Source organism: Spinacia oleracea, chromosome 3 (assembly GCF_020520425.1).
Source record: "Spinacia oleracea cultivar Varoflay chromosome 3, BTI_SOV_V1, whole genome shotgun sequence".
NCBI classification, from domain to species: Eukaryota; Viridiplantae; Streptophyta; class Magnoliopsida; order Caryophyllales; family Amaranthaceae; genus Spinacia; species Spinacia oleracea.
This window is the reverse complement of record NC_079489.1, coordinates 118,195,341-118,219,596: the sequence shown is the minus strand read 5'-3', so window position 1 is coordinate 118,219,596 and position 24,256 is coordinate 118,195,341. Positions and strand designations below refer to the sequence as shown.

The 24,256-nt window shown below is 33.9% G+C and overlaps 2 protein-coding genes across 4 annotated transcripts; both read left to right on the top strand.

Moving 5' to 3' along the window:
* Positions 1–2,690: 2,690 nt before the first annotated feature.
* Positions 2,691–16,466, top strand: LOC110794172 (uncharacterized WD repeat-containing protein C3H5.08c). Of its 3 annotated transcripts, none has more exons than XM_056840704.1 (8): positions 2,691–2,872; positions 13,643–14,450; positions 14,539–14,629; positions 14,724–14,881; positions 14,983–15,034; positions 15,149–15,228; positions 15,336–15,429; positions 15,751–16,466. In XM_056840704.1, exons 2-8 carry the CDS (start codon positions 13,650–13,652, stop codon positions 16,227–16,229), a joined length of 1,755 nt encoding a protein of 584 aa, XP_056696682.1. In that variant the 5' UTR covers positions 2,691–2,872; positions 13,643–13,649; the 3' UTR covers positions 16,230–16,466. The 3 variants fall into 3 exon arrangements, with proteins under 3 accessions (XP_056696682.1, XP_021854810.1, XP_056696681.1); XM_021999118.2 differs by lacking the exon at positions 2,691–2,872 and adding an exon at positions 13,041–13,194; XM_056840703.1 differs by lacking the exon at positions 2,691–2,872 and adding an exon at positions 13,042–13,322.
* A 4,450-nt stretch (positions 16,467–20,916) lies between these two features.
* On the top strand, positions 20,917–23,144 carry LOC110794173 (uncharacterized). The gene is made up of 2 exons (XM_021999119.2): positions 20,917–21,106; positions 22,162–23,144. The coding sequence occupies exon 2, from the start codon at positions 22,195–22,197 to the stop codon at positions 23,131–23,133; it is 939 nt and encodes a 312-aa protein (XP_021854811.1). The 5' UTR covers positions 20,917–21,106; positions 22,162–22,194; the 3' UTR covers positions 23,134–23,144.
* Positions 23,145–24,256: the final 1,112 nt, after the last annotated feature.

Sequence of the window (24,256 nt, the reverse complement as noted above, 5' to 3'; positions counted from 1 at the left end):
AAAATAAAGGTTCATTTTGAGCATATAAAAATATCAATTAATTTTGTCTTCATTAAATATCTATTTTAAAACTTATAGACCCATAGTCCATCAAATAAACATTATTTTTTTCCCACATATAGTTACATCAATTAGAACTGAGTAATAAAAGTCAAATGCTACGTACATAAACTTAACGTAAAACTTAATTATCTTGTTAAGGGATTAAAGGATATAGCTAATACAAATAAGAAGTTTAAATAATTTTTGTCAGAAAGGACCTTTTAAAATCAAAAAATTGTGACAAAGGACCTTTTAAAAAAAAAGTTGTGAGGTAGGACCTAAATCAGAATTTTTGTTGTGAATAGGGACCAAGACCCCTTTTCCGGTAGTCAAACCACATTCTCCGGCGTTGACCAGCGCGTGCGTCGCACGTGCGCCCATAAAAACGACTTATTAATTATTTTCCCCCTAATTACCTATACAAAACCTTAAAAAAAACTCTCTTCTCTCTCCTCGTTGCTTCTTCTTCCTCGACATTACCTGCACTTTGCTTCTGGAAAAAGAAAATTCGGTACTTCCTAAACAAAATTCAAAAAACTCCATTCCCATACTTCAACTCCCATACTCAACTAAAAAATCCGACCACCTTGCACTAATGCCTAAAGCCATCTGCAACCCTGCTAGACCGTGTAACTCAAACAAACGCAACCACCAACACCACCGGCCTGAAGAGGATTAACACTCGAGTTGCCGTCGTTGCCGCCTCCGAAGGGCCCAACAACCCTCTAGTATGGTCTAAAACCAACCAATTACGGTCTGAAAATAAATTTAGCTTATAAACCCTAATTTTGAAAGTTACGAAATTGGAGAAATTGGACCAAAAAAATTAGGGATTTTACTCTTACCCGGTACGAATTGCAACGAAAATCAAGGGGAAGCAATGAATTTTATTTTCCATAAGCAATATGCAATGGATTGATGAAGAAGATGAAGAAGCTATGAGAAGGTAATGTGGAGGAACAGAGCAACGAAGGAGAGAGAAAAGGGGATTTTTAATTTTAGATTTTCGGTAGGCATGCAAGGGGGAATTGGAGGGGAAAATTTTAGATTTTTAATTTTAAAAAAATCGTTTTTATGGGGCACGTGCCACGCACGTGCTGGTCAACGCCGGAGAATATGGTTTGACTACCGGAAAATGGTTCTTGGTCCCTATTCACAACAAAAATTCTGATTTAGGTCCTACCTCACAACTTTTTTTTAAAAGGTCCTTTGTCACAATTTTTTGATTATAAAAGGTCCTTTCTGACAAAAATTCCTATTATAAATGAGAAAATTAGTTGCTAAAAAATAAATCTAAATAAAAAAAATTACAGTAGAAGCTAAGAAACATAAAAATAAAAATATTGACAAAGTTAAAAAAAGAAAAAAGAAAAAAGAAAAAAGAAAAAAAAGTGAACGAATAAAGGAAGATGGAAGTCAACAAGAAAAACAAAATAATAATGACAGTGAGGGGAGTCAAACTCTAGACTTGTGGTAGATAACATGTGTATTTAATGCATTGTTTATCCCTAATACTAATTTACTGAACAGACTATTTTTTTGGGATCCTTTCTGCCTTGGGACCTAGGCGGTCGCACCCCTCGCCTACCCCCTAACGTCGGGTCTGATATTAATTGACAAGTTTAAGGGTATACGTCTCAGCTAGCCAGAGATGGGCACCTGCCGAGCCGTGTAGGGGGCTCTTGTGTCTTAATGGGTCATGTCTAGAACAAGACAAAGAAAAATTGTGATGTGTTAGACTCGCGCTTCTCTTTCATAAATGAGGCTTAAATGATGTCTTGCATTGTCCATATATCATAATCCATCGCCGTGTCTCTCATGCTTATTGAATTTGCAACGATTTCATAATATGCCAAATTAATTCAAAAGGTATTGAACGCACAAAGAGTATCATAAATTTATTTTATAGTTCCCGACTTAAGCCGTTTAATTTGTGTGTTTGCCCGTCTCATGTCCAGCTCTAGTAGCAGCCAATACGCCATGAATGAGGGCACGAGTAGGAAAGTGTGTTTGCACGCTTACCGAATGAATGTCTAATAATTGAAACCTTGAAATTGTACATGTATATTTTGCATGGGCTTATAAAATCTAGGATACCTAATCATTTTAATATTTAGACCCCACTCACATGCACAATATATGTTGCGGTGATATTATCTAACTGTTTTCTTTGACCTGGTTATTTTATTTTTCATTTTAATTTGTCTGACAATTTTGATCGACGTGCTCATCCTTTAACCATAACCATTACTCCTATTGTTTTGATAATATCCTAATTAAGTAATCCTACTAATTATAAAACAAATTAGAAATTCTCTTAATCAAGAATATCCTTATTGGACAATGTGTACATTTCACAAGAAATCAAAGCTCAGATTCTATTAGATCATGGCTTTGGACTACCGGCCACCTACCCAGATCATGATTCATCATGATCATGGATATTCATGATCATGGATCATGATCCTCTTATAATTTTCTCTTAACAAAAGAAAAAAAAAACAACTAAAAACAAGGAACAACTTTTGGGTTTAAATGCATGTGAAGGAAATATATGCATAAAAAATATCACAAGAAACTCTTTACACCATGAAAACAAGAGATACTTAGGTGGCTTACCAAATACCCAATTCAATTATTAGATTTTCCACTAATCTTCATGGAAGTATACATATAATCAAATCCACCCCCATTAACTTGTTTTCATATATCCTACCAAATACTCTAAATCATTGTGCAAATACAAAGCTTAATTAAGAACTTGAATCAAGTTCAACGTTCAAGCTAGGAGCACATATAACATATTTGTTGATCACTCCATGATTTCAATGTAAGTATGCTTTTTCAACTCCTATCTTCTTAATTACGGATTACTTTGCTTAATTTTCATTGAGTTTGTTTTATGTATACTTCAATTTTCACATTGTATATGAATTGCTTGAGCTAAGTAACTTCGATTTGTATATACTAGGTCGAGTATTTGTTATTTATGTACACTAAGCTAAAATGTTTCGCCTTTGTCTAATTAGGATTTTACATTGGTGTTTTCGATTAATTAAAACAATCACTCCCTCTATTTTTTTTTTGGAGGTTTGAAATGAATATTTTAGAATATTACGGATCGAGTATGTAGGTGGGTTAAGTGGTTAAATTTTACTATAAGAAATTGATTTTATTTTTATTTTTGAGGAGTACTATAAGAAATTGATTCCATGTAAATGTCTTAAACTCTACTATCAACTAACACCCATTAAATTAATAAGTCAATTCAAATATCTTAAACAAACCAGTGCGAGTATTAAGGCACGGAGGGAGTATAATTATCTTCAAAACAAAATCAAAATGAGTGTTATTTGACCCGTCAGTCAAAATGATGCCCGGGTACGGGTAGGCATTGGCCATTGGGCCAGTATTATTGTTGGTTAAGTCATTAAAGAAAAAAGTAGGCCATAATAGTGGGCCTACACCATGGGCTAATACAATGTTTTTATCCCCTTTCCCATGGGCTCATGGCACCATACAAGGGGAATTTAAAAACAACTAAATACAGTACTTCTAGACGTTCTAGTCTTATACAATACATTAAATGATATGTCAAAAATAAAATAAAATACTTCTTATTATATAGTCTATACTATGTTTACGTTAACCTATTCGGGTTAACTTCATCAAGGTACTATGTTACAATTCCTTCAATATTGTCGCTATTTTTTAAGGCAGGTAAGATAAAGGGTTTTATTTGGATCTTTTACCAAACTGGCTACTTTTAAAATTTTATTTACCAAAATGGCTACTTTTAAATTCTATTTCCCAAACTAGCTATTTCGTATTATTTATTTACCAAAATGACTATTTTGACTTTGAGACAAAAAAAAAAACCATTAAACCGGTTTGGTTTTTATTTTTTAATATATATGTAAACCAGTTTTATATTTTTTTTATTTTAGACAAAAAAAAATTAATAAACACTAAAACCTTTAAACTTAAATTTAAAAACTTTGTAAACTTAAATATGATAACTCCATAACTAACCATTGTCCCTAATATTCGTCCAAAGCAACATGTATTCCCAGTAGAACTCGATACTCAGGAAAAAAAAATGACATAAATAGGGTAATGAACGAAAGAAGGTACAAATTCAAATATGCTCAAGTAAACAATTGAGGCTATTTAAAACCCAAATCAGTTTAATATTTTGTTTTTTAAATACTCAAACCAAACTGGTTCACTATTTAAAAAAAATCAAACCGGTTCACTATTTTTTTTTAAAAATATCAAACCGGTTCACTATTAAAAAAAAATATGTATCAAACCGGTTCACTATTAAAAAGAAAATCAAAGCGGTTCACTATTTTAAAAAAGCTCAAACCGGTTCAGTATAAAAATAAAAACTTAGACCGATTCATTGCTTTTACTTTAAAATCAAAATTAAAATATAGCTAGTTTAAAATCTAAATAATAGCTAGTTTGGGAAATAAAATTAAAAGATAGTCATTTTGGTAAATAAAATTGTAAAATTAGCCACTTTGGTAAAAGATCCGTTTTATTTAGCCTGAACTTCTTCAATGAATCCGATATAAATTAGAGTGCAATCTGAGATAGGTGTTGTTCACCTAAAAAAAACTACTACAGAAAGGTAAAAAAGGAAAAGATAAATAACAAAACAGTAAAAACAAAAACAAAATTGCACCTCCGAGGAATCAAACCCTTAGCCTATAAATCAAGTGGTAACTCTTATGACAAACCCAATAACCACTAGAAAACATCATCAACTTTACTATACTTAATCGCGGGCAATTTTTATTTTCTATGGAGTACCTTATGCCATGCGATGTGCTTGTTTCTTTTCAAATAACAATTCTTTCTTTGTTATGTCACAAACTCACAACACAACATGTCCTTTCAAAATTCCATTATCAAGTATAATCAACTTTTGAGATGTTTGGTGCCTTTGCAAAACACCAACATTATACTTACCTTTATGTACTCTTTAAAATGATTATCATAATCTTTTTGTTGTTTATATAAATTTAAAACACATCATGTACATATTAATCTAGTAATTATATAACAAAGTCATATTTTGTTTTGGATGTTAACTAGTCTAGTAAGGTGTTAGAAGCTGACCCGACTTCGAAAAACCATATGTTTTGAACTCTAACCGAATTGGTTTGACCCGTAAAGTTTAGGATCGAAACCCGATCTGTAACCGATTTGACTTTACTCGACACCCGTTTCACCCGATCTGAACTCCACCTGTTACCAGTTTGATCCGACCCGAACTCCACCTGTCACCGGTTAGATTCCACCCAAATTCCACCCGACACCGATTTGACCCGACCTGACCTTCACCGGACACCGATTTGACCCGGTAAATATCTGATTTGACCCAATTTGGTTTGACCCGAACTGTTGTCTAACCAACACCAATTTGACCCGACCTAAACCCCACCCGAACTGTTATTATTTAGTAAGTTAAATTTTGTGTCAACTTAAAGAGTTATTTCGTATATTAATTTCTTATAGATTTATATATAATGTGTATCTACTGTTTACATATATTCTCGTTATATAATCATTAATCATCTTATATAACTTAAAACAAACTATAATTGATATAACGATGTTGTAGTTTAGTAAATTTAAAATACTCGTAAATACGTAGATTAATAACTTGTTTAATTAGAAATAGAATGAAAACATTAATCGATAATGACTTGAAAAGATCTAGAATGAAATCGATCCAACCCGAGACCTAACTGAGATGACCCTAACCGAAATCGAACTGGTGCTGAATTGACCCGAACTGAAATGACCCGAGTCAAAGTCTACCCGACCCGGGTTTGACCCGAAAAAACCCGTTTAAAACCCGACACGGGATCACCGGGTCCGTTTTTGACCCGAACTGAATAGACCCTGACTCAAACCCGATCTGATCCCGTTAACTTTTGACCCGAACTTGACCCAAACCGAATAGACCCGGACTGTCATGGGTCAACCCACAACCCATCCGATGACCTGATTTGACACCTCTAGTCTAGTTGGTAAAAGTCTTGAGGAAGTAGTACACAAAACCTAAGATTGAATGTCGTCTACATCTTTTGTTGTCTTACCCTCTGTCGCTCACTCTACACATACACACAAAAAAAAAGAAAAAAAGAAAAACCAAAGTCATATTTTTTCCCCTAGCTTAAATACTAACGCTGGAGGGTATGGTTTAGTTTGACTACCATTTTCCTACAATATTTTCCCTAAAACTTGCCAATTTAGACAACCACGCACAACTACTAGCAGCCACATGAAAAAAAGTCAACACGATAAATACATTGAAATACCCAACTCGATATAAGTCTCAAAATTAATGATCAGGACAAATGTACGCCAAGCTGTTCAAATTTGGACATGCACAATTAATGGAGGTCCAACTCATTTTGATGTACTGGGTATAAAGAATTTTATTGGTATGAAGATAAATGAAAGATATTATAACCATGATTAAGATTTTTTATTTGTTTGGTGATATTGGTATGGAGATAAATGAAGGGTATTATAACCATGGATAGAGATTAGTAGACTGGGTTTTACCAAAGTGGTAAATCATAAACTCAATCTTAAATAAAGTCGGTATATAATAAATATTGTGCGGCATACGTATAGTTACCCTAAAAATAATAAAATGCCATCCCAATGTAAAATACTCCGTAAAAGTTATCCATTTTTACCGACAATGTTGTTTTTTTTGAGACAAAATCGCCCCTTATAAATTATAAGTGGGAATGTTTTTTTTTTTTTGTGCGAATGAGCCACAAAGGCGATATAAATTACAAATGGGGGCGGAGATTCGAACCTGAGACTTATTGTACACAGGCCCTCAGTCTTAACCACTATGCCAAAACATCATTGGTATTATAAGTGGGAATGTAATTACAGGTACTATAATATTTATCTTTTGAAAATATTACCCTTAAAATTAACTTTCTAACACACAATTTCCTTCGTTTTTCTTTATTACTACTCTATAGTAGTTAATTTGTATGGTAAATAGAGATTTTATCTACAATTGGTTGCTCGTAATCTCGTATGCGTGCCATTTCTCAATAGTAGCAATGACACGTTAGCTAGTAAGAAGTTAATCGTAACAATTTTTGTTAAAAAACAAACTATGTATGATATATCCAATTGGGATTTGGGAAGTGAAGCCATGTTTGATTTTGTACAGTTCCTTGATTCGAACATATTCCTTTTTATTGATCAATAATTAGAGTTATAAACTTCAATTCACAACTTCTTATTTAAAGGTGATGTACAAATATTGTACTCTGTATATTAGAGTAAAATTTACCCCGATATATGTAAATTTATCTATATTTTAGTGATAATATATATTTTTTATTTTAATAAAAAATATTTTTCAAAATCACTAATACCCTTTAAAATGTTTATCCATCAACTTTGTTAATTAATAATATAAATATTAATTAAACATATTAAAAGTTATAAAAAACGAGGTAAAAGTTATCTCGATATACAATAAATTTATTATACACCTTGTGGGTATAAAATCTTTAGTACAAACTTCCGGATTACATTGATATATAATCCTAATTATATTAGGAGGCTAACAAGATATGATAGGATACTTAAGAGAATATACAAGTTATTGTCCGAGTACATTAAAAAAAAAAAGAAGGTTATTGTCCGAAGAGTAAAAATGGGATGAGATGTACTAATCCAATTAATTTTAATATCCTGTTAAAAAAATGATGTTTTTTTAATAAGTTACGTGTATGTTTAAAGCCAATGGGTTGGAATATTTGTACTAAAAACAAACGATGATTTTTACTCTCTATTGCAATGGGTGGACCGCGGAATCACTAATCATTTAATTGAATGGTCTATTTTCTTTCATTAATTTGGTTCGGTTTCAGAATAAATGATAAAGTATTTGATACCCAACAAATTATGTCAGTAGTCCCCTCAAAATTAAAATAAATAAATTAATTAATTATGTCAGTATTAGGATCCCAGAAAAATTTACATGATTATAAAGTTTGCTACACCCCTATTTCCTTGAACGGATATTTTGATTTTTTTGAACAAACCGAAAATAGAAATTAGAAATTAGATACGAAATGTTTAATTGCTCACCGACATCACCCGAGTGCACCATATTACCATATACCTTGAGCATAAAAATCTTAGAATGCGAGAGACACTATAAATGAGCATAAACATATATTTGGACACACAATGTACTGATATTTTTACTATTAGGTAAGAAGAAAGACTTTATTGAACAACACCTATCACATGTTATTCAACCTAATTACGCAAGTTTACAATTAGTCACTCCCAAGTACTTTTTTCAGCTGATGGGGTTTGACCATTGACCTCCAAATTACAGGGCGAGTTCCCCTAATCCACCAACTCGTGTTGGTTAAATGCTTGTTGCACCGACATGACATAAGATTTTCATTTAGTAATACAAAATGCTCGTAAAATATGCACTCTTGAAATCCATCCTGACAGTTCAGTAGGAACACTTGACAAGAGGGGGGTGAATTGTTTCTTGGGAACTTGAGTAAGTTTCTTGCGGAATTTAAACAATAAAGAGACTGAGAACAATGAGCGAAGAAAGATATATAACGGAGGAACCTTCTTGAACCTAATCAAGAAGAACCTCACTACTCTTTTGTATTAATGCAATAACTCTATTACAAATACACTCTTTAACTCGAGTTCCTCTCGAACACGAGTTCCCCACAGCAATCCCCTTCGATTACTGTGCTACTCTTTCTCTCTCTGACTTAATTCTAAGTCGCTCCTTTTCTCTTTGACTTAACTCTAAGTCACTGTTTCTCTCTTTGACTAAACTCTTAGTCGCTCTTTCTCTCTTTGACTTAACTCTAAGTCACTCAAGGATCACTCAATCCTTAAACCCAAAATACAATATGATAGATAGATTCTAGTACGTAATAAAGCTTATAATAATAAGGAACTCAAGGAACACTCTATTTCGCCAACTGATTCTTTTAAAACGTTTAAGCTCTTTAAGATAGATTTTGTAGAAATCAGTTGTGTTTTGAAAAGCCAAAACTCTTCTCCTTTTATAGGAGAGTTTTTTACCTAAGGTTGGGTACCCATGTTCTCCTCAACTACCCACTAACATTTACTGCTCAGTAACATGGGCATAGTTGGACAGAAACAGGGAGACCAAATCAAAACACTAAATGCACGTTTAAACAGAAATACGTGGGAGAGTTTTAAGGATCATGAAAAATCTTTTGCTTGAGAAACAAGGAGAATGAAAACAGAATCCTATGTTAACATTTATTAATTAAATTCATTTTATTTATTAACAAAGATTTTCCAACTTAAAACTCTTTTATAATTACAGTTAATATATTTCAATTTAAAACGTACCAAAATACTTAGGTTCCTTTCGTTCCAAATTACGTATAAACAATATTAAATACTTACATAAATCCTAAACATAAACTCATATGTTGTAGTCTTCATGTTGCACCTTTAGAAGCTTCACTCGAAGACTTCCCAATTTGTTCCTTCTCTGGAACATCGAGGATCCACATAATATATGAGGATCTCGCCTTAGGAACTCGCCTAAGGATCTCGCCTTTGTAAACTTGCTTAATGATTATATCTTCAATGTAGTGTCTGACATGGATCAATTACTTGCTTATATTCCACGTTGCTTAGTTTATCCAACTCAGGATCTCCTTAACTTAGCATTATCCCTCTAAAGATCTCGGAACCTATTATGCAACATAACTTAACCAATTGTCAGGAGTTTGCTTTGTCATCATCAAAACTTTAGGGTCAACACATCCGTTATTGGAGACAATTCTAATGTGCCGTCGAAAAAGTGCACCTTGTTAAATTGAAAAGTAAAATTGTATCTATGATTTCCATGGGTAGCAATAGATGGTTGGAAATTATTAGGTGCACCCGAGTGCACCATGCACTCAAGGGTATTTTTATGTTTATTGATGATTTGTATCACATTAAAGGAGAAAACGTGAGAGGTGTACTGTGCATTCGGGTGAACGTAACAGTGGCTCTAGATGGTTGTCTAAAATTGTTTTGTTAATGAGTCTATATTTTGATGTGTGTTTGATTTGTTTTTGACAAAATACCAATAATAGAAATAGAAGATTAGAAGTTTCCAAGTATGGACCGTGTACCAAACCAACTATGTATGCAATGAATTTGACTTAAATCGAATTTGGTTTTTGGGAAAAGGTCAGACTACGACTTTGCTGTTTGGTTTGAGGCTCATGTCACAAACAATGAGCTTATCCCTCATACTCTATCATATTAGGTTTTTACTAATTTTTATCAATTTTTTTCCTAGGTACTAATTACTACCTAGATTTTTAGTGAATTTGCAAACTACTACGTAGTTTGTTAAAAGTTGTATATTATTGTTGTGAATTGCAATCTTAGCCTACATTCAAACCAATTAGTCACTAATTATATCATAATCAACCGTTAATCATACTTTAGTTATTTTAATTAATTAAAATAATTAAAATTAAAATTAATTTTTTTTCTGAAACTAATTAAATCGGAAAATCTGAAAATACGCTTTTTGGGTTTTTTTGGATTTTCTGATGTAATTAGTTTTGGAATTAAAAAAAATTAAAATTTATTAAATAATTTATTAAATAATTAAAGTATGATTAACGATTAATTATGATATGATTAGTGACAAATTGACCGGAATATGGGCTAAGGTAGCAATGGAAAACAATAACTAAACATCTAGCTAGTACTTCGTAGTAACTAACAACTTTTAACAAGTTAGGTAGTAATTCGCAAAGTCACTAAAGACTAAGGTAGTAAGAGACCAATTTTCTTTATTCAAATTCACACATGATTCTCTTTATTTTACACATTAATTCCAAACTCACCTAAACTCCTAAGAAAGATAACTGAGTAAGATAAAATGTGATAATGTGGCATGATTTGATTCGCTTGGAGAAAGAAAAATTGAAGTCTTGAATTTTCAAACCCACCTTCAGACTTGATGTATTTTACCATATTATTCCAAGAGTCTGACTCCAAACTCCATTCTACACTCTCCTCTGAACTAGGTTCTAGCGTGAACTATTTTTTTTGGAGGGAACTCTTAGCATGACTATTAATTACAGCCAATGTCTAACTATTTCGAGTTTGCTAGCCCTTCTATAAATATATGAGGTGTTCATTCTTCAATAGTTCTTGCCCATATCAATGTGCAATAGGTTTATTGTATATCGGGGTAACTTTACTTAATTTTTGGCAACTTTTTAACTGTTTTGGTTTACTCTTTATATTTTAAAGTAGGAGCAATTTTTATGGATAGTTTTTTTTAAAGGGTTTCATAATTACCTTTATACATTACTAGTTGCTATGCATTACTAGTTTCTTTGTACAAGATGCTTCATTTTTAAAATTGCACAATAATGATTAAATTATTATTTGGTGAATAATTTTTAAATTAATTCAATTCCCTTCTATGTTGTTTTTTGTGTTTAAATTGTTTTTACTTTCCTAATCTAAACAAAGGGTAAACTAGATAATTACTTTTTGACGCCGCCTCGTGTGTTCTCTTATCTCATAGAGATGAGTGATTTAAAAGAATATTTTTTACCAATTAAAATGAAAACTTTACATTATATAGATAACTTTACATCAATAATACATTATTTATTATACACCAGCTGCAATTAAAAGTTAGTGTTCACTCCTTTTTTCCAATATTGATAGGTCCATGCAAAAGTGAAAAAAAAATAAAAGTTCCCATTTTGGTAAGAAACTATCAAAAGAAAAAAAAAATTGAAGCCATCACAAATAAAAAATATAATTGATGTCAACTAGCTTAGTTGAAGAAGTCAATAGTGGTGGTAAGTATGAAGTATCCAAAATCTATGATCAAATCCCTCCTATATCATTTGCTTTATATGGTTTTCTATGCGGAAAAACCAATTAAAATACGTAATCTACTCTGTATGATGATTAAATGAGTATCTTCAATATTTATTAATCATGCGGTAATTTAGTGGGAGAACTATTTCAGTCAAATATTACATAATATTAACAAATTGGTCAAATAATTTTGAAATATCCGTGCATACACGAGATCTAATCGAGTTGAACTCTCCTTCCTACTCCGTCCGTAATTAATATGAGAAAACAAACACTAAAGGAGGAACAAATATTTTTTTTGGGTGTTAGCACCCGATTCACCCTTAGGGTTAATTAGACCTGATCAAACAGCGGGCCGGGCCGAGTTCGGGTCGGGCCCGTGCATAAAAAATCAGCTCGGTATGTCGGGCCAGGCCAAGATTCGGGCCAAATATTTGTGCCCAACCCCGCTATTTCCGGGCCTAAATTACCGGGTTTTTCGGGCCATTTTCGGACCGGGCCTAAACCCGCTATCCACCCAAAAGTGTATTTTTGTGTGCTCCCAAACCCGCCCCAAACAATTAAACTTTCGGGCCGGGCCGAAATCGGGCCTGGAAATTCTGCCCAAACCCGCAAAAATTTCTTCGAGCGAGTTTTGGGTGGATAGTTCCAGTCTCCTAAATACTCCCTCCGTCCCTTAATACTCGCACCGCTTTCCTTTACGGGTCGTCCCTTAATACTTGCACCGCTTCTACAAATGGAAATCTTTGTCAATATTATATTATTTCTCTCACTTACCTACTACCCCATCTACACCCCCTACTCCCTACAAAAAATCATTTAAAAATCCACACTCCCCACTCACCACTTCCTACCCTTACACATTTTAGTATTTTACACTAACTATATTAAAAAAATACCCCACTATCAACTAACAACTATTAAATAATAAGTCAATTCAAATGTCTTAAACTCCGCACCGATCAAACCGGTACGAGTATTAAGGGACGAAGGGAGTAAATATTTTAGTGGGTTTTAAAGAATTAAATTAAACAAGTTCGTACACGGTTGTAGTATGTAATGTTATATACAACTGTACATCCCCCCTATATACATTCTCCATGATCATACAATCGATCACCCTTTCCTTCCTCCGCCATTTTCTCTTTCCTATCTTCAACACCTTCAATACCCACTACTCCTTAGTGCCTCAATACAAAGGACTACTTCGTTCCAAGCATTTTGGTATTATTATTATTTTTAATTGAAATTATGTTGGTATTTGACTCTTGCATTTTCAGCAGAATGCCTCAATCATAGGAGGGTCGGTGGTATTTTTTAATGTTTTTATAATTATTTTTGAGAATTCCGAGGTAAAACCCACCATAATCATGTTTGTTTAGTAGTAAGTTTGCTTATATTGGGATCTTACATTGTACTAGTATTACATAATCCATGTTTTTATGTTGTTAATTACTCGTCAGTTGTTGCTAAACCTCGGCCTAAACAAACCCATTTGCTCTTTAAAAACACTTGTTAGTTAGTTACTCTGTCCCTTGATTTTAGTGTTATAGATTATAGGCTTAGAGTTTGGGATTTGCTGGTTAAAGTTGTAAGTAAATTAAAGTTGGTTCTTGAGATTTAAAAAACATTATTGGGATTTTGATGTTATATAGTATATATTTATACATAGGTAAGTCATGGCAATGCAAGACAAGGTGAAATGTGTTGGGACAGAAGATGTGTTCTTTGATACTGTGGATCACATGTCAGCTGAACATGATTCTTTTGTTAATGAGGTATTTGGGTATGAATTCTGGAGGATTAATGAACCAACAAGGAGTATTAAAGAAAGGCGCCACACTTTCTTACGCGAAATGGGTTTTATTCAGCCATGCTCTTTATCTGAAACCGAAGCTGCTGCTGCTGATGATAATTATGAGGAAACCAGTGAGACTGTTTCGAGTTCATGTTCTTCCTCGACTATTGATTGTGAAGAAGATAATGAATCTGATGATGATCATCCAATTAGGCCAAGCCTGTCTGTTTATGAAGATGAAGAGGTATCAACCTCCAAGAGTAACAAATCCATAAACAAGAAAATCAGGCATTGGTGGAAGGATAATGTGATGAAGAAGAAGAAAAGAGGAAGTAGTATTGAGAAGCCTGGAAAATTAGAGACGAGTAGAACAAAAGTACAAGTGAATAAAAAGAAGTTTAAGGAACTCAGCGCGTTGTTTGAAGCACAGGAAATTCAAGCTCATAAAGGCATTATTTGGACTATGAAATTCAGTCCTGATGGTCAGTATCTTGCAACTGGTGGAGAAGATGGAGTTGTTCGTGTTTGGCTCGTTAACACTGTCGATTCATTCCTTGAGAGGTTTCCAGAGGAAATACCAGTTGTTATTCCTGATGAAATGTTTAAAATCCAAGAGTTGCCGGTACAAGAATTTCATGGTCATACAGCGGATGTCTTAGACCTTTCTTGGTCCAATTCTAATGTAAGTCTTCCTCGCATCCCCTCGTGGAATTAGCATAACATGTATACCTTAAATTTGTTTTAATTAGTGGACATTTTATGTGTTTCAGTATCTTCTTTCATCATCTATGGATAAAACAGTTCGCTTGTGGCAACTCGGATCTGATACATGTCTCACTACTTTCCATCATACTGATTATGGTGAGTATGTAATCTATAATTTAGTAGAATTTCATGTCATAGAATCAAAATGGTGATGATTCCTGATTCAAGTTGTTGTTCTGTTTTGTATCAGTAACATGTGTTCAGTTCAATCCAATAGACAATCGTTACTTCATAAGTGGTTCAATCGATGGGAAAGTTCGTATATGGGGAGTATCAAAGGAGCGAGTTCTCGACTGGGTCGATATCAGAGAAGCAGTCACAGCTGTATGTTACCAGCCTGATGGACAAGTATGTTTCAACTACCATGCTTAATGTTTGCTCAAAACTCCTCTAAGGTCACCATCTATCTTACTGAGTACTAATCTTAATCTTATCATTTGTACAAACAGGCTTTCGTCGTAGGATCTCTTAGTGGCAACTGTCGGTTCTATGAGACAAAAGGTACATATTCCTCCCACCTATATGACTGACTGGAATAAGTTGCTTTCATGCTTAAAGTTTTGCTTTATTCTAAATCATCCATTTCTGAGATTCTGTTTGCTGATGATGATATAGGGAAGTTATTCGAGCTCAGTGCACATATTTCACTTCATAGCAGCAAAAGATCATCCACTAATAGGATTACAGGAATACAGGTTGGGCCCTTAAAATGTTTTTTCTTATTAATTCCTATGTAACTTTAGTGATTCTCTTCTGTCAAAGCTGTTCTAAAAGTACGTTTTGCTGTTATTCCTGTTTGCAGTTCTCCTCAAAGGACTCTCAGAGAGTTATCGTCTCATCAGAAGATTCAAAAACCCGTATACTAGACAAGATGGATGTTGTCTGTAAATTCCGAGGTAGGGTTCTGAGTCATCTAACATCTATTTGTGTACTATAAGTTAGTAATAAGCAGTTCAAATCAGTAAAGAAACGGTTCTTCTTGGATTATTGGTATGGTAATAGAGCTAGTTGACTCGTTCAAGCAAATAGAAAAACAACTTACCAACCAAATTGGCCTAAATGTAAATGCTTTAAAACTCCAACACTTTTTGTTCAAAACTAAACTTAAACTTATGCCTTGTTCTCTTCACCTGACCTAGTCTGATTTTTCTAGTTTCTGGTCTGGTCTGAATGTTTTTTGTGAATGGTTTTGCTAATTTATCTCTTTCTCATCTCAGGTTTACCAAAGTCAGGAAGTCAAATGTCAGCTTCAATTACATCAAATGAGAAACACATAATATCAATTGGACAAGATTCACGCGTATATGTGTGGAATAATGAGAAGCCAGTTGAATCATTATCGAGCCATACAAAGTCTATTCGATCTTGTGAGCATTTTCATTCAGAAGGTGCGTCTGTAGCAGTACCTTGGTGTGGTACTACAACACTGCCAAAGGTTTCAAGTATCAACCATGAAGCAGCTGGGTGTATAGCTCAGTCTCCCCCTAAAATGTCCCTTATTAGTAACATGTTCTCGTCTAAGAGCTCTGCAATATGGCCAGAAGACATGCTTCCTGTCTTCACTGAACCAGAGGACCCTTCTCAAGGGCGTTACAACTTGGATCATTTTCCGACATGGGGGCTTGTGGTTGTCACAGCTAATTCTAATGGAACGATCAGGACGTTCCACAACTACGGTCTCCCAACTAGAGTTTAGAGATTTAATAGCTAGGTGGCTAGGCAACCATCCAAAATCATACCAAGTAGTTTATTATGTGTATCCTTGTGTATAGAGTGTACATTTTATTATTTTGCAAATATGGTATAGTGGTTCACTGGTTTAGGAGTGACCATATCTCTTGGTTCTTCATTAGTTCTTCAGAATGGAGGGGTTGTATATTTGGTTTCTCTGCTGTTTGTTTATGTAATTATTCATTTGCATTGGTTCCCTGCACATCCTCAAATCTTCTACATAAAACTAATGTAACTTTGTAAATTTAATTTTCCTTGAACCAATTTTTTTTTACGGGAAAGAACAATATAATAAATAATCTAGTCATACGACATCTACATAAAATCGATATGTATAGTATACCACGAATTTAGAGAAAATATAAAGTTTTAATAATCAAAAAAATAATTATTCTGCCACCGCTTCTAGTTTGACGCGAACACTTTCGATGCTTTCGCATTTTTGCTCTACGTAATCTGCGCACGGATTGTTCCGATCGGCGAGTTGATGAATTATCCTAAACCTGTACAAATACAGATCAACTTTTCAATTATTGTTTCAATTATTGAAACACTAAACATTAAATTCGCATCCATACATGAGAATCAATAACCTAACCAAAATTAAGAATAAATTGGAAACAACCCCGAAAATTGGAAACCAACTAACGGAAAAAACAAAAAAAAACAAAAAAAACAAAGGAAAAGTAGGAAAAAGGTCCGAAATAGTATAATTTTGAAGAAAAAAACAGACTATTTTCGTGCAAAACGGCCAAGAATGAAATCCCAAAAGACGTGGGAGAAAAGAGAAAAAGAAAGGAGCAGAAAAGAGTACTTGATGTCCTTAAACCACACAATCATAGATTCATAGTAGAAGGGCAAAGGGGAGAGAAAGCGGGTGAAGGTGAGCTCTATTTTCCCCTCAAATCTCTTTAATTTTGGAAGGATGATATTTATTAAATAGAGAGAGAAGATGAATCTTTTTCTCTCCCTCCCTTTCCTTCCCCAATCTTGCAAACAAGAGAGTTTGTTCTCCTCCTTTTTATATAGCCTTCTCTAAGTGAAACATTATGCTTGTGAACCAACTTATATTTAAACTTTGAATAAAAGTAAAACTGTGAAAATCTAAAAGAAAATTAAATATCAATAAATTTGTCAAAATCTTTGAATTTCACTTTTTGGTTATATTATTATGGAAAACCATGGCAAATGGAGGATAATCGGAATAAGGATGGAAAACCATGGGAAATGGAGGATAATCGGAATAAGGATGGAAAACCATGGGAAATGGAGGATAATAGTAATAAGGATGGAAAAGGAAGGGACTTTTATTAAATAAATTATGTTAGGAATTAAACACAACTTAGTTAAGTCGACAAGAATAATAAACGGACTTGGAGTCAAATATAAGTCTTGTTTGGTTTATAAGTTGTTTCCTAGTTTAATTAGAATTGTAATTAGAAAAATATATATATATTGGTATGTAACAATATCTAGGATTATTTAGATTTGGGGAGCAAATATAATTCTAATAGATGTGTGTTTCTAGTTTAGCCCTATAAATGAGGTTTAGGCCTAACTAGAAAATAAGAGGGAAAATATATTGGTGAGAGGAATTGGTGAGAGGAATCATCAATTGAGGGGTTATTGTATTATTTTGCAGGAACTTAAAAATACGATAATATTTGAAGGGAGGAAATCTAAATTTCCTCACAAACACTTGTGTCTTTTATTATTGTTTTTGCTATTTGTTCTATATTGTATTTGTGGATTTGTTCCTCATTGTTCGTGGCACGCGTTTGGTTATAACAAACTGGTATCAAGAGTTGGGTTTTAGCCATGGATGATTTCGGGAACAAGTACAAGGTAGAACCTTTTAATGGGAAGACGAATTTCTCATTGTGGCAAAGTACAATTAAGGATATTCTTATATATCAAGGTTTTCGCAAGACTTTGGAACATAAGAAACTTGATTCGGTGGACAATGACAAGTGGGGGGATATGCAACTACGGGCTACTAGTACGACCAGATTGGCTCTTACACCGGAGATCAAGTACAACGCCTTAGAGGAAAATAATCCAAAAGAGTTGTTGGACAAATTGATTAAGATGTTCGCATCTAAGTCATTGGCCAACAAGTTGTTCTTGAAGAAGGACCTTTATTCACTCAAGATGGAGGAAGACAGTGCACTACAAGGTCATCTAAATAAGTTTAATGGCTTTATCACCCAGTTAGCAAGTTTAGATGTGAAAATCGATGAGGAGGACAAATCAATTTTATTGTTGACATCTCTCCCTTAAAGTTATAACTCTGTGGTAACTAGTTTACTTGTAGGGAAGACAACAATTGCTTTGGATGATATTGTGGTGGCGTTATTCGAGGCGGAGAGGTTCATAAAGCAAGGGGGATCGTCATCAATCCATGGAGGAGCAGGATTGGTAGCGGAGGGCAGCAACAATAACTGGAAAGGCAAGAAGAAGGCGAGCAATACAAACCCTAGCTAACATCAAGTGGTGGTACTGTGACGAGGTAGGACATATACAATCCAAGTGTCCTAGGTACAAGGAAGATTTGATGGTGCTGAGGAACGGTAGGGTTAGAGGTGTTGCAACTATTGCTATAGATGAGGATATGGCTCTAATGGTGGAGGAGAGTCAAGATCCAAAAAAGGGTTGGATTTTGATTCGGGATGCTCACAACATATTTGTTGTGGGAAGGAATGGTTTAATTCTTTCCCTTATTGAATACCCAATAAAATCGACCCTTATTGAATACCTTAATAAAATCGAGTGACTGATCCCTTATTGAATACCTTAATAAAATCGACCATCATAAAAACACATAAGACTCTAACTAGATAATAAAGATATTTCCACAAATTTCCTCATATTTTCTTTTCTACGGTTTTCTATTTTAATAACCAATTAACAGGCCAAATTATGAAATCCTCATGTTTACACAATTTTACTCACATTTTCTCGTTAAAATCCTTTTACCAAACACATTGAAGCAGTTCAATAATGCTTATTTTGTGCGAAAATATGCACCTTATAATGGAAAAATCGTAAATAAATAGCATTTCAAGATATACATTTAACTTCAAATTTTATTCATTTAAGCTCACATTTTATTCTGTTAACTTCAAATTATAATCTGTTAAACTCATATTTCATTCATTTAATTCACTTTTTTCGTTTTAAAAAAAAAATTATTTCCACCTTTGTTTTAGCTTTCCCACCAATTTATTTGCGAAAATGTCATGTTATTTTCATTATTTACAAATAAGAGTTATTGATATATACTTTTCCACTTATAATTTCTTTTATGTGAAAAGATGCACCTTATTTAAGAATTTTCAATATTTTTTTTTAATTTGTGATAGTGTTTTACGGCTTTCTATGCCATGTTCGGCAAAATTAGTGGTAGCGGATAACTTTTAGCGGTTGAGTAGCGGATAATAATTAGTTGTCAAAGTAATGGGTAACTCGTACATAATATGAGTGTTCGATAAAAGAAGCTGCTTGAGATTATAAAATACATGAAAAATATGCTATATAATTGGATATCTATAATATATAATACATTGTTACTCCGTATAGTTATATTAAACGCTACATGTTACATAGAAACTACTATGTTAATGTTTGCGAAAGGTATCAAATCGCTACGTATACGCTTATGGCTACCTAAATCACTACCTTATCAAACACTTACAAATTTCACAAAGTCAAAACACTACTCCATAACTTGAACGCTATGGTCAAACTAACCCTATATAGAAGAAGGCTTCATTTGGTTCAATATTAGTAAAGGAAGTGAAGGGATGAGAAAGGAAGGGAAAAGAAAGAAAAGAAATAAAATATATTTTCCCATATTTGGTATGGTGAAATGAAATGATAGGAATCCTATGTTTGATCACTATTAAAGGAAGGGAAGAGAAGGAAAGGGAAAACGTGGGTTTATAATTAATATTTTGTTTGACAGATTTTAATTTTCTATTTTCTTCAAAATTCCTCCAATTTTTGAAGGAAGGAAAATAAAACTTTTATAAAAGAAGTTTTCCTTTAAATTCCTTTGAGCAATTTCCTTCAATAATGCTTCAAGATTCGTAAATTCCCTAAATACGCTACTTTTTCACTTATTTTCCACTATATCGTCCACGTCAGCAAGAAAGCCGCTCTATTTTTTTTTATAAAATCTACAATAAACCGCTATCTGAAACAACAGTTTAAAGGGGTAAACTACTATCTGAAACAACGGCTTACGTATTTAATGAACCGCCATTTCAGGTAGCGGTTAACCCCTTATAAAACCACGCGGTTTTATATAATAAAACCGCGCGGTTTCGTTTTAAAGCAAACTGGTATCTCAGATAACGGTTTATACCATTGAACCGGAAAAAGAAAAAAATTACTTTTCTTTCTCACTTGCTGACGTGAAGGTATGGTGAAAATTAAGTTAGAAAATAACTTATTTTGAGAATTATTAAATCTTTATGCAATATTGAAGAAAATCGCTCCAATTCCTTTCCCTTCCTTACATTTCTCATGTAATTTTTGTAACAAACACCAAAAAAAAAAAACAAAGTTCTATTTTTTTTTTCTTTTTTTTTCTTTTCCTTCCAATTCATCTCAACCAGATAAAGCCGAAAGGAAAAATATAAGTGTAAACTCTTTCACAGTAGTACACTACTCATTTTTCTCACTTCTTACTAGTTTACTACAGTACTTCTTTCACGCCGCTATCCCCTCACAACCCCGCCGCTGCACCTCCGCCTCTCCACCTCACCGGAGACGGAATCTTCCCTGTTCGTCAGAATCTGGCAATTACTTGTTTAATTCCAGCAGACCATCATTTTTCAGGTTCTTTACTTATTAATTTTACCTTCATTTGAAGTATAATTGTTGCACAAAATTGATAATTCATATTCTGCATGTCTGCTTATACAGATAGATTTCCCCCTAATTCAATGCTCCGAATTTGTTAATTTAGTAGACATTTCGGCCGTAAAAAAAGATAAAATTGATTGTAGTTTTGTTGGTTGATGGTTATTTGGGGTTAATTTCTAATGTATGCTTCTAATTTTGAATTGCTGGGCAATAATTCTTTTCTCTAAAATTTGCCTATAGCATCTTAGCGCTTCTTTCTATTCCACTTATTTTGTCTAAACTTATAGTAATGAACTTATATTTTCTAAATTTATCTGAATTTAATTTAACTTATTTATCTGAATTTAGTTTAACTTACTTAAATTTAATTTATCTGAATTTATAAACTTATTTTGTCCAAAATAAAGTGTGAAAATGTACGAAAAATACATATTTTTTCTGAACTTATCTTAATAAGTTATTTGAATTTAACTAAACTTATAACTTATTTTATTTGAAATAAGTGAAACAGATCAAAACATTAGTGAATAACACGATTGTTTATGCTTAATACTGTTTTAAATATGTTATGGCTTAATTGACTCAGGATTATAATGTCTGCTAGGGCTTCAGTTTCATGTAAATGTAATGTACCCCCTTACGGAAGTTTGTTACTCAGGGTGAGAAAACATCCGGGGGTGGGGGAATGTTAGGGTAGTAAGGAAGCAAGAAATAGTTATGTATGAACTATAAGATTAACATGTGTGCCTCTCATGCATTTCATTTTCTCATGTACTCAATTTTGGTGCCTGAACTTTGGGCCATTAGTTCGTTGTTGTTCTTCCCAGTAAAAATGATGTAGTCATCAGAAGGCTGTGCAAGATTATAACTTTATGAGTTTCTGGACTTTGCTTTTAATTTATTTTTGAATTCTAGGTAGATAGGATGAGGTTTGAAGTCAGAACCAATGTTCATACGTTGTTACTCTTTTTCATGTTACCTTGAAAGTACAACTGAACCATTAAAATGGTATGTCAATTTTATTTCAGGCAATTGCTACTGAGTGCGTGAGGCGTCCTGTAATGAGCAACGCCTACTTGTCAAGATTCTGCAGCCTCCCACACACTGCTGCTACTTCACTACCCTCGAGCAGAAATATTGCTCTTGAACTTTTTAGAAGCTTTTCTTCATGCAGTCCATTGGTTGTTGGTGTTGCAGCCTCTAATCCTTTCATCACCAGTCACTCCTCACTTGCGTTTACAGCTCAAGTCTCTCCATCTGATACAACACAACGTTCTGCAGAGTGGTTTGCGCTCCGCAAGGACAGGCTTACTACAAGCACCTTCAGCACTGCTTTGGGGTTCTGGAAGGGGACCCGCCGACCCGAGCTCTGGAGTGAGAAGGTTTTTGCTTCTGATGCCAAAAATGTGGCAGCTTCTGCAAAGCAGGCCATGGAGTGGGGTGTTCTCAATGAAGCACCCGCTATTGAGAGGTATAAAAGCATTACAGGACATGATGTTGGTTTAATGGGGTTTGCAGTTCACGCTGAGCAAAGATTTGATTGGATGGGTGCTTCTCCAGATGGTCTTCTCAGTTGCACTCCTGAGGCGGGTATCCTTGAAGTGAAATGTCCTTATAATAAAGGGAAGCCTGAATTGGCGTTGCCCTGGTCAACAATGCCATTCTACTACATGCCTCAGATACAGGGTCAAATGGAGATAATGGACCGAGAATGGGTGGATCTGTATTGTTGGACTCCTAATGGGAGTACAATATTCAGAGTATGCAGAGAACGAGGATATTGGGAACTTTTACATGGAATATTGCGTGAGTTTTGGTGGGAAAATGTAATACCTGCTAGAGAAGCTTTATTAGTTGGTGGAGAAGAAGCAGCTAACTATTATAAACCAGCACCCGTTCACAAACAAACTGGTCTGGTGATAAGCAAGAGCATTAGGTTAGCAGCTGAGGCCAAATTGTTATGCAAGGAGATTACAGGTCATGTTGAATTCTTTGCATAATAGACCTCCAGGTAAGAAAATGAATTTGATAATTTATCATGGGCTGTATTTTCCAATTTACATGCTTTCTGTGGAAATTTGTATTGTCTTCTATTTAGAGTATACAAATCATGTTTCGCCTGCATGGTGGATATGGTAACCGAATCAGATGACTACCACATGAGTTCGACATATCCACCCCTGCAAGCCTAACATGATTTGTTAGGTTGAATATGACAAAAACTGAATTCGATCTGAACAGCTCGTTTTTCACCTCTACTATATAAGTAGGTTAGATACTTCTATCAGAAGAAAATATGGTATGGAAGAGAATATGGTATGGAAGAGTTTGGGTCGAACTCTTAAAATAGCTATCCTCTTTTGAAAACAGTAACAGTTGCATGAATTGTCACTGACTTTGTATGACTGTGAGAATCATGGAGTACAAGTCTTAGCTGAAAAAGGACATGTAACCTCAATTGCCATTTGACCAAATTTAGTTCTTGATGATTGTTGATATGTTTCTATGCAACTGTGAATGGTTTCAAAAGGACAGTTCAAATGACATTTAGTTCTTTCTGAATCTAATAATAATAAGGGAAGATTTTGCACAGAAAGAGAAAAGAGATGAGAGGAAGTGGATTCCAGACCTTCATGGGCTGTTTAATAGGACAACAACCCAGACTCGGCAGCATAGTTGAAGGAGGATGATAAGAAGCAAGGTAGTAAAAATCTGAAAGGAAGAAACTGCAAGAGAAATATCCTGAAAATATTGGCAAGAAATCTCAGAAGTAGCCCATCATGTGATTCATGTCCCACTGTATTATTAATTCCCCTGGAGAATTATCTTGATGATCCCCTCGAAAAGAACAAAAGAAGAAGAAAAATTGATGATATTTTGGGCGGTTATTATTGCATAATACTTATAAGTCAATGTTTTGTACATTGATCCTGATAGTAATTTGATTTTTCTTTGTACTCAATATATTCCTTATGAATCTGAACGGAACTGAATGAAATTGAAATTAAGTCTCGAACAGGGCCTTAAAGTTATTACTTCCTCCATTTTTTTATTATTGCATCATCTACATTGGGCACAAGAATTAAGAAAGGTGGTAAAAGGTGAGAGATTGACAAAAATACC